The sequence below is a fragment of the Anas acuta genome, chromosome 3, assembly GCF_963932015.1.
Source record: "Anas acuta chromosome 3, bAnaAcu1.1, whole genome shotgun sequence".
In the NCBI taxonomy this organism is placed as follows: Eukaryota; Metazoa; Chordata; class Aves; order Anseriformes; family Anatidae; genus Anas; species Anas acuta.
Window position 1 is genome coordinate 117,177,387 of NC_088981.1, and position 10,392 is coordinate 117,187,778.

The 10,392-nt window shown below is 63.2% G+C and overlaps 2 protein-coding genes across 5 annotated transcripts in view; both read right to left on the reverse strand.

The window, feature by feature from the left end:
* CLU (clusterin) overlaps positions 1 to 10,392 on the reverse strand; it is a 124,268-nt gene extending 113,876 nt beyond the window's left edge. Inside the window, 1 exon segment of the mRNA XM_068679042.1 lies at positions 10,389 to 10,392. The gene's annotated coding sequence lies outside the window, so the exon portion shown is untranslated.
* CHRNA2 (cholinergic receptor nicotinic alpha 2 subunit) lies at positions 424 to 7,582 on the reverse strand. Of its 4 annotated transcripts, none has more exons than XM_068679037.1 (7): positions 7,455 to 7,582; positions 5,512 to 5,767; positions 4,710 to 4,864; positions 4,085 to 4,129; positions 3,793 to 3,902; positions 2,318 to 3,395; positions 424 to 2,038 (listed from the first exon to the last, which is right to left on the reverse strand). In XM_068679037.1, the coding sequence occupies exons 2-7, from the start codon at positions 5,573 to 5,575 to the stop codon at positions 1,913 to 1,915; spliced, it is 1,578 nt and encodes a 525-aa protein (XP_068535138.1). In that variant the 5' UTR covers positions 5,576 to 5,767; positions 7,455 to 7,582; the 3' UTR covers positions 424 to 1,912. The 4 variants fall into 4 exon arrangements, with proteins under 4 accessions (XP_068535138.1, XP_068535137.1, XP_068535136.1 ...); XM_068679036.1 differs by lacking the exon at positions 7,455 to 7,582 and having other exon boundaries at positions 2,318 to 3,259; positions 3,335 to 3,395; positions 5,512 to 5,999; XM_068679035.1 differs by lacking the exon at positions 7,455 to 7,582 and having other exon boundaries at positions 4,710 to 4,861; positions 5,512 to 6,001.

Genomic DNA, 10,392 nt, shown 5'->3' on the forward strand with positions numbered 1-10,392 from the left:
GGGGGTCTGTGGGTCCTCGTACCCATCCCGTGGGTCCTTGTACCCATCCTTTGGGTGTCTGTGCCCACCCCGTGGGTCCCTGTGCCCACCCCGTGGGTCCATGTGTCCGTCCGGCGGGTCCGTGTGTCCGTCCCTCAGCCCCCTCTGAGGGGCTGGGCGGGGGGTCCCGCACCCCACTCCTCGGCGCCGGGAGCCGGGGACACGGTGACCGGGGGGGGAGCTGGCTTCCCATGGGGAGGGGGGAGCCCCGGCGTGCTCGCTGGAGGGGCTGCCTGCGTTTCCCTGTGAGGTTTATTTAACGAGGGGCTCGGGGCCGTGCGCTGCCTCGGGTCGGGTCTTGTGCCCGGCCCCAGCTTGGGGGGGGTGCAGGGGGGAGGTTTGGGACCCCATCGGTGCCACAACCTGGCCAGGAGAAGGGGGCCCAGTTCACCCCGAGCTGCTCTGCGTAAGCGACGACGGCCCCCAGGTCTCTGCGCCGATTGTGCTTGAGTTGGAAATCCTACGGTTCGGGCTTTTCCCCAGCATCTTCCCACCACGCTGCTCGTTTTGGCTGAGATAAACCATGCACCAAGCCCCGCTGTGCCTGTGTTGCCTGACGCCCCCGCGAGCCCCCTCTGTTCACCATCTCCTTCTGGCAAAAGGATGGGTCCCAGCCCTCCCACGGCAAGGGTGCCCCGCGTGCACCTCTGGCTCTGCCACCTCTGGAGCCCCACAGACCCCAAATCCAGGCTCTCCTTGCTCCCAAAACTTTGGCTAACAAAACTATCCACAGCTCTTTCGCTTTTTGAGGACCACCAGGAGCTTACGGGCAATTTGGGGAGGAGATTTCTGCAGCACGGCCACAAGAATGGGACCCCCAAAAAAAGGGTGCACAGGGGCGCACGTCATGGCACACTGGGGGTCCCCCAGATCTTGTGCCACATCCCCAGCCAGGCAGGGCTGAGCTGAGAGGGGAAGGGAGAGGGGATACATCCCACGAGGGGCTTTTTGGGGGCTGAGACGAGCACAGTGGGCTCTGTAGACCATATGGCTGGTGTACCCGTGCACACATCCAGCCTGGGCACTCGCTGCCTCGCACACCTTTCCACAATGCCCCTGGGATGCTCACGTCTCTCGGCGAGCTTTTATTCCAGCCCATTTCACTCCTGACAGCACAAAGTGTTCTCTGAAGCCTCTCAGACGGCATCCAGCTGGGCTCCTGGAGGAGAAAGCACTGCAGGGAAAATCCCAGCTCCAGGGCGCAGAAGGGACTCGGTCCCTCCTAATGATGGGTCCTTTTGGGTACATGGAAGCTAGAAATTAGAGCTGGATGGCAGCAGTCATCAGAGCGAGGGATTTTTTGGGGTCTGCAGGTGGTTGTGGGAGTGGGTTGGAGAGGATGATTGCTTGGGGTTGCCCCAGGGGAGCGGGACCCCCGTGCTGATGGATCCAGCACCTCGGAGCAAGGCAGCACCCCGGGGTTCAAGGCCACGAGACCCAAGCTTGTGTCTGGGATGGTGCAGGGTGACTGCTTGCTCTGGCCAGGCTCAGCAGAGCCACCCGAATCCCCACATTTTGGTGACCGCGCCAGCCCACGGTCCTGAGCACCCTGCGGCCAGGATGCGTCCAGCAACGGCTCTGGGGTCCTCTCTTCTTACCCAGCGCCTTGGGGTCACAACCAGGCGCATCCCCTGGGTTCCAGGTAGGATTTGAGGCAGCTCAAGGAGGCAGACGCCTCTCCTAGGTGCCTCCAGGTGCTCTCCTTCTGTCTATGGAGAGAACATCCCACCCGCTACCCCCAAATCACCCCCAGCACCCCCTTTGTTCCCCTCCAGCTTTTCCCACCCAAGGGTCCTCCACGGTCACGGCCTCATCCGGGGAGAGACGAGGGTCCCCAGGGGAGGGGGGGGGGAGCCTGCGTCGCCCCCAGCCCCTAAATCATCCCCGCCAGGTAGGGTGGCAGGAAGAGCCCCACGGTGCCCAGCAGGCAGACGATGATGAACATCCAGAGGAAGATGCGGTCGATCACCATGGCCACGTACTTCCAGTCCTCCTTCACCTGCCAGGCAGAGAGGGGGCTGTGAGCATGGGGGTGGGGGCGGGCAGGGGGTGCAGCCCCCCCCCTGGGGATCCCAAATCCGCCCAGCTACAGAGCCCTGGGGACCACGCATCTCCCAGGAGGTGGCTGTGGGTCTTCTCCTGGTTTTGGGGTCCTCAGCACAGCAGGGAAGCAGCTGGGGACCCCAAAATGTCTCCCCAAGGAGGAATGCGACAGCATCACCACTGGGTTGGAGGGGGGGTCCCCACCACCCCCCCAGCCCTGGGGGTCCCCACTCACCGAGAAGTCAGCATCCTCAGCTCGCAGGTGGTCGGCGATGTACTGCACCCCCTCCAGGGCCTTCAGGATGCTGGGGGACAGCAGCAGCCCCCGTTCCGAGCCCGTCTCCTCCTCCTTGGGGGGCACCCGTGGGGCCGGACCCCCCGACGCCTTCCCCGCTTGGCGCCCGCAGCCGTAGCGGCACTGGGTGCCCTGGGCAGGGGGCACGCGGCCGGGGTACGCCTTCTCCTCCTCCTCCTCTTCCTCGTCTTCCTCCTCCTCCTCTTCCTCTTCCCATTTATCATCCACGTCGGTCTCCAGCCAGCAACGGGAGGTGCTGAGCCTGGTCCCCGGGGGGTCGTATTGGCCCGCGGCCCCCTGGGCGGGGGGCAGCGCCGGGGGGCGCTTCATGAAGAGCCATCGGGGGATGAAGTCGAGGAAGAAGCCGCGCACCCAGCGGGGCATGGTGTGGGTGCTGGGCGAGCGGTGGTGGACGTTGAGGACGAAGACGGTGATGATGATGGAGAGGGTGACGAAGATCATGGTGAAGAGGAGGTACTCGCCGATCAGGGGGATGACCAGCGAGGTGGAGGGGATGATTTCGGTGATGAGCAGCAGGAAGACGGTGAGGGAGAGGAGGACGGAGATGCAGAGCGTGATCTTCTCGCCGCAGTCGGAGGGCAGGTAGAAGACCAGCACGGTCAGGCAGGAGATGAGCAGGCAGGGGATGATGAGGTTGATGGTGTAGAAGAGGGGGAGGCGGCGGATGACGAAGAAGAAGGTGATGTCGGGGTAGATCTCGGTGCAGCAGTCGTACTTCTTGGAGTTGTAGGTGCCGATGGCGTTGATGATGGCCCACTCGCCGCTCTCCCAGTAGTCCTTGAGGTCCACGTGGTGCTCCATGTTCTCCAGGTCGATCTTGGCCTTGTCGTAGGTCCAGGAGCCGAACTTCATCTTGCAGTTCTGCTGGTCGAAGGGGAAGAAGGTGACGTCGATGCTGCACGAGCTCTTGTAGATGGCGGGGGGCACCCACTTCACCTTCCCGTTGGAGAAGAGGTGGGCCTTCGTCATGTGGGTCACGGCGAACTCCCCGTCGGCGCTGTGGGGGGAGAGGTGAGAGGGTTGGAGGGGGCGGGATGGGATGGGGTGGGGTGGGGATGGGGATATGGGATGGGATGGGATGGGATGGGATGGGATGGGATGGGATGGGATGGGATGGGATGGGATGGGATGGGATGGGATGGGATGGGGATGGGGATGGGGATGGGGACATGGGATGGGATGGGATGGGATGGGATGGGATGAGATGGGGATATGGGATGGAGATGGAGATGGGATGGGATGGGGATATGGGATGGGATGGGATGGGATGGGATGGGATGGGATGGGATGGGATGGGATGGGATGGGATGGGATGGGGATGGGATGGGATGGGATGGAGATGGGATGGGATGGGGTGGGGTGAGGGAGCTGGCCCTAAGGACGCCCCATCTCACTTGTTGTAGAGCACGATGTCGGGGATCCAGATCATCTCGGAGGGCACCCGGATGGAGGTGACGTTGTCGAAGTCCTCCGGGTTCCAGCGCAGCTTGTAGTCACTCCACTCCTGGAGGGAGGCACAGGGGGCATCAGGAGGCCCTGGGTCTGCCCAGTGCCTTCCTCCTCCTCCTCCTCCTCCTCTGGCATCACCCCCCCAGGGGGATAACACCACGGAGCTGCCCCCAGCAGGGTCTCTCTGCCCCAGATGCTCTGCCCACCTTGGCACGCTCCTGCTCCCCAGGCTCCTACCTGCTTCAGCCAGACGTTGGTGGTCATCATTTGGTTCTTCTCATCCTGTTTAGGGGGTGAAATGGGGAGAAATGAGATGAGGCAGGCAGAGAGGGACGCGCTGCTGGGCGTGCAGCCCCTTCTGCCACTGGGCTCCAGCTCCTGGAAGCAACTGGTGCCAGTGCAAGGAGAGGGAGAGGCTGGCTGCTCGCTAGATGGCAGCAATAAATAGCAAATTGTGGCTCACAGTCCAAAAAGGAGGACAAGCACAGCCCCACAAACGGATGGACGGATGCTCCTCGACGCTCTCCTGCTCCCAAAAGGGAGGTTGGGGATGAGGGGAGCAGCCCCCAGCTTGTTGTGGGGCTGGGCAGGTGCTGGGTGGCTTGGCACCCCCTGGAGATGGGCAGGGGGTGCTGCTGCCTGAAGCCCCCCTCGCACGAGTTTCCCCTGCCCGTGGTCGAGCAGAAGGGTTGGAAAAGTGGGCAAGAAGTGGACGGAGCCCTGAGCATCCCCTGGGGATTCCTATTTCACTTCTGTGTGCCCAAAGGGGCCCCAAACCGTGCCCAAACTCGTGAGCAGCTACTCAGGGGGCTGCAGGGGGCTCGCAGGCATGGGGCTGGGGTCCCCCGGGTGGGCTACGCACCACGTCGATGAGCTGCGCGATGGAGAGCCCGAATTTCACGATGACCACGTCGGAGGTGTTGGGCACCGGCCGGGACCATCGGTTGTAGCCGGTGAAGAGGTGCTTGAAGAGGCGCTCCTCCGCGTGGCTGCGGGGCTGCTTCTGCGCCGGGGCTGCTGCAAGGAGATGGGGCTGGGGGCTGGGTAAAAAGGGAAAAAAAAACCCTCCCATGCCCCCCAAAACAGAGCGGTGCACGGCCCCGAAAAGAAAAGAAATTAAATATTTCATCCCCTTTATCCCATTCTCTGTCCTGGGGGGCTTTCTGCTCCCTGCTCCACCTCAGCAGGGCTTGGGGGTGAAGGCAAGATCTGCCCCCCCAAAAAAAATTGCAGGGTGGGGGTGTCCTGGTTCTCTGCCCTGCTTGGGCAAGGGGTATTTCTTGGCAAGCCCCCCTTTGCTGCAGCGGGCAGGTGGGGATGGGGAGAGGGGATTTGTCCCCTGTGCACTGCCCCGTGCTTGTGGTGTGGTGCAAGGATGATTTTGCAATCCCAGCCAAGAAACCCGGAGAGAAAACGCTTCTTTGGGATGGCCGAGGGCGTGCTCAGCACCAGCTGCCTCGGTCCTTGCTCGCTGCAGAGCCCCATAAATTTCTGCCGGGGCTTTGCACAGCACAGAGCAGCCCAAAAGGAATTGTGCAGGCGGCTGATAACCCCAAATCCGTAGGGTGTGCAGCAACCCACAGCCCCCATCCCCAAATTAGGCTGGGACCCAGGGGAGCAAAGGGAATTTGGGTACCCCAGGGGAAAGCGAGAGCTGCCCTTACCCTCCTGGAAGGTGATGAAGCACCAGGCGAGGAGGGGCACGAAGCCACGGCAGAGCCCCCCCATGCTCCCTGCTGCCTGCCAAGCGCCCCCAGGCACGGGGACAGCGGTGGCCGAGGAGCCTCGGTGGGGAGAGCCACCATGGGGCACCTCCGGAGGGGGGTCCTGGGGGTCCCTGCTGGCAGCGAGCGCTGGAGGAGCCGGGGATGGAGCTGGGCGTCTGGGCTGAGGTCCCTGTCCCGAATTTTGTTCCTTTTCCTGGAAGATAGTGGCCTGGGTGAAAAACTTCAGAGTGGGTGTTTGGGAAGGGATTGGGGAGCTCGTGCCCCCCGGGGGGAGCGTTCCCAGGCTCCCTGCCCAGGGAACAGCATGGTGGGGCGGCACGGAGCTGTCTCTGGGGGGGGGATTTGGGGAGATGGCACCAGCAGTGGGGCGAGATGTGCCACCCACGCTTACCCCCCCACCTGTCATCCATCCATCACCGATTTATCCATCGTCCATCATCCATTTATCCATTATCCATCATCCATCCTCCCATCCCATCCCATCCCATCCCATCCCATCCCATCCCATCCCATCCCATCCCATCCCATCCCATCCCATCCCATATTCCCATACCCTCCCATCCCATCCCCATCCCCATCCCCATCCCCATCCCATCCCATCCCATCCCATTCCATCCCATCCCATCCCATCCATCCCATCCCACCCCCTCCCCAGCAAGCCAAATCTCTTCCAGTGATGAAACCCCTCGCTCTGCAGAGGTCCCAAAAGCTCCTTCCCATGCCTGCAAGGTGACCCCTCTATACCCAACCCGAGCCTCTCCCACCCCCAGGCACAGGAGCCCCCCAGCCCAGCTACTCCTGGTGCCCACCAAGCTCCCACCACCAAATTTCCCCCCCCCCAGCAGCATAAAACCAAGGGGCTGCCATGGGCTCGCAGTTTCCAGCTCGCACCCGGGCTGATTAATGGATGGAGGGGGTGGGAAATGGGAAGGGGGAGACGTGGCCACTGCGCCGAGCTGGAAATGCCCCGCGTGGCTGAAATGGGGGGGGCCAGGGGTGCTGCTGCCAGGCTCGGATGTGGTGTGGGGAAAGCTGGGGTCCCCAAAGCTTGGATAAATGTTGGGGAGGGGAAGGAGGTGTGCTGGGTGCAACCCCACCCAGAGGTGGATGGGGATGGGGATGGGATGGGGATGGGATGGGATGGGATGGGATGGGGATGGGGATGGGGATGGGGATGGGATGGGATGGGATGGGATGGGGAAGGGGATGGGGATGGGATGGGATGGGATGGGATGGGATGGGATGGGATGGGATGGGATGGGATGGGATGGGGATGGGATGGGATGGGATGGGATGGGATGGGATGGGATGGGATGGGATGGGATGGGATGGGGATGGGATGGGGATGGGATGGGGATGGGGTGGGTGAGGATGGAGCCCCTGGGGGCTGCACCCCTACAAGGACACCCCTGCCCCATCCAGGAGGCTGCACCCACCTCTTGGTGCCCACATCCCCACCACCCCATCCCTCACACCCCCCCTGCCATCTCCCTTCCCTGCAGCCCCCCCGTGGCCCCCACATCCTAAAAATTTCCCGATGGGTCCCCCCATGCCCTTGGCACCCCGCTGCTGAAGGCCGGACCCTTGGGTGCCGCAGGGAGCTCTCGGCACCCTTGGGTGCGGGCGGGGAGGCAGTGAGGAGCAGGTGGGGGGGGGGGCAGGAGGGAGGCTGCCCCCCTCTTCGTGCTGATAACAGACAGATAAAGGGCAGATAGCCGGGGGGAGGGTCCTGTCGAATTTTGGGGGGGGTCCTGTCGGACGGGAACTTCGTGCGTAAAGGGAAACTTTCCCTGCTGCTCCCAGCCTCCAAACTGGGGAGGGGGGGTCCGGGGGTCCCTCCCCACCTCCTCTCCACCTCCCCACCCTTGCCACCCCCTTACCTGCTTCGGGCAGAGCCCGTGGGGGGGGGGGGTCCCGGGGCTCCGTTCCCCGCCGGGGATGCTGCGCCGGGGAGGCTCCGGCGAGCTCTGGGCTCCGGAGGCTGCTTGGGCTCGGCCCCGGGGCGGGGACGGCAGGGGGAGGGCGGGGGGGGGCGGCCCCGCTCAGCATCAGCATCACCGAGCTCCTGCCCCCCCCCCCCCCCCCCGAGGTGCTTCCCCGGGCGGGGGGAGGCTGCGGGGTCTGCTGGAGGCTGGGGGGTCCCCGGTTTCCTCCGAGGTCCTGCTCGGTGCTGGGGAGGGGAGGGAGTGATGGGGGGGTGAGGGGGGGGTGAGGGATTGCAGGATGGTGTGGGGGGGTGGCACTGCATGGGGATGTCCGAGGGGTGTCCCCTGGGATGATGTGTGGGGTGGTGCACGGGGGTGGTGCATCAGGGTGTTGTACTGGGATGTACTGGGATGATGTACTGGGGTGATGGGGTGGTGATATGGTGTAATGGGATGATGCACTGGGATGTACTGGGATGGTGCACGGGGCATTGCACTGGGATGTACTGGGATGGTGCATGGGGATGGTGTACTGGGCTAGTGCACTGGGATGTACTGGGATGGTGCATAGAGATGGTGCACAGGACATTGCACTGGGATATACTGGAATGGTGCCCTGGGATGGTGCACAGGGTTGTTGTACTGGGATGGTGCACTGGGATGGTGCATGGGGCATTGCACTGGGATGTACTGGGATTGTGCATGGGGATGGTGCACAGGGATGGTGTACTGGGATGGTGCACTGGGATGTACTGGGATGGTGCGCTGGCATGTTATACTGGGATGGCGCATGGGGAAGATGGGATGGTGCATGGGAATGTTGTACTGGGATGTACTGGGATGGTGCACTGGGATGTTGTACTGGGATGGTGCATAGGGATGGTGCACAGGGCATTGCACTGGGATGTACTGGAATGGTGCCCTGGGATGGGGCACGGGGTTGTTGTACTGGGATGTTGTACTGGGATGGTGCATGGAACATTGCACTGGGATGTACTGGGATGGTGCATTGGGATTGTGCACAGGGTTGTTGTACTGGGAGGGTGCATGGGGATGGTGCACAGGGCATTGCACTGGGATGTACTGGGATGGTGCATTGGGATTGTGCACAGGGTTGTTGTACTGGGAGGGTGCATGGGGATGGTGCACAGGGCATTGCACTGGGATGTACTGGGACGGTGCATGGGGATGGCGCATGGGGATAGTGTACTGGGATGGCAAGCTGGGATGTTGTACTGGGATGGAGCACGGGAATGTTGCACTGGGATGTACTGGGATGGTGCACTGGGATGTTGTACTGGGATGGTGCACTGGGATGGTGCACAGGGCATTGCACTGGGATGTACTGGGATGGTGTACTGGAGTGGTGGGATGGTACACGGGGATGGTGATATGGTGTAATGGGATGATGCACTGGGATGTACTGGGATGTTGTACTGGGATGGTGCATGGGGCATTGCACTGGAACGTACTGGGATGTTGTATTGGGATGGTGCACAGTGTACTGGGATGGTGCACTGGGACGTACTGGGATGGTGCACTGGGATAGTGCATGGTGATGGTGCACGGGGCATTGCAGGGGCATCACGGGGGGCACTGCAGGGGACGACCCCCGGGGTGCACGCCTGGAGCTGGCCCGGCACCTCCCCGTGCCGTGCCTCAGCCCCATTTTGGGCCAAAAGTGGGAGAAAAAAGCCAAGGCACCCCCCCTCCACCTCCCCACCTCGCCCGCAGCCACGCACCGAGTCACCCCCAGGCTGTCCAGGGATTTGGGGACAGGGACAGGGATGGGGACAGGGTTTTTTGGTCAGCTCCCAGCTGCGGGAGGATGGGGAACCTGTCCGTGCGCCCCTCCCCGGAGGCTCCCCAGCCGTGTCCCCAGACCAGCCTCCCTCCTTCCTTCCTGCTAGGAAATGTTGCGCTCGAACCTTCCTGCGTCTCAAGCCCAGGGCTGCAATTTCCAGCCCTGGGGGACCTGGGCAATCATCGGCTTCCTTTCCCCGGGGAGATAAACCAGGAGCCTGGCTCCTCGGGGTGGGGGGGTGCTGGAATTTGTTGCTCCCCCCTCTAGGAATTCTCTGCGCCCCATCCCGCCTCCGTCCCTGGTGTCCTCAAGGTGCTGAGCCCCTCTGCGGGGTCCTGAGCCCGTGGGGATGCGTCCTAAAGATGCCCACAGGGCCAGGGGATGGGGTGGGGGTGCTGGGGGTGGAGGAGGAGGATGGGGGGGGGTGAGAAAGAGGGGCAGGGATCAGCCCAAGAGGTCTCCAAGGACGGCTCCCTGGATTTGGGGTTGGGTCCGGGTCCAGGAGGGTGAGCACTGTAAGGCCGTGGAGAGTGATTCAGGAGAAAAAAAAAAAAAGACATTTTTATGGACTCTCCATTTTCTGGAGCTGATTCCTGGTCAGGCAGCGAGGGGGGCTTGGGGGAAGCGCCCCCCCTGGCTGGGTCTGTCCCCGAGTGTCCCATGGGCATGGGGCAGCCGAGGGGACCGTGCCCGCTGCAGCTACACCGGGAGGTGCCGGGCACCATTTGGAGCTGCCAGCGAGCTCTCGCCGCGCCATTTCGGAGCCGGGGGGGGCTGCAGGCAGCCACGGCCACCCCCAGGCAGCAGAGGACAGAGATAAAACAGACACGGAGATCACGCAGAGCGCGGTGCCTCTTTATTCCCCTGCCCGCAGCGCCTCAAATCGTGCCGTGCCACTGCCCCGGGCATCCCTGACCTCGTGCCCATCCCCGGGACCCCATGGGGACAGCGGGGACCCCACACCCAGCAAACCGGGGTGCCCAGGACACGCTGTGCCCGCAGACCCCCCCCCCCCGGCTCCCGAAAGCAGCGGGGTTTTCTGCCTCCAGCTCTTTTCCTGGTGCCCAAACCCCCCCTGGGCTCGGTGCG

What these genes read in the sequence shown, in the direction of transcription:
- CHRNA2 (XM_068679034.1), bottom strand. Translation starts at nt 5,980, where the DNA reads ATGACAGGTGGGGGGGTAAGCGTGGGTGGCACATCTCGCCCCACTGCT. An exon ending in GACATCGTGCTCTACAACAA is followed by an intron (nt 3,396 to 3,792) that starts GTGAGATGGGGC and finishes CTCCCCCCACAG; the next exon opens with CGCCGACGGGGAGTTCGCCG. An exon ending in CTGAGGATGCTGACTTCTCG is followed by an intron (nt 2,039 to 2,317) that starts GTGAGTGGGGAC and finishes TCTGCCTGGCAG; the next exon opens with GTGAAGGAGGACTGGAAGTA.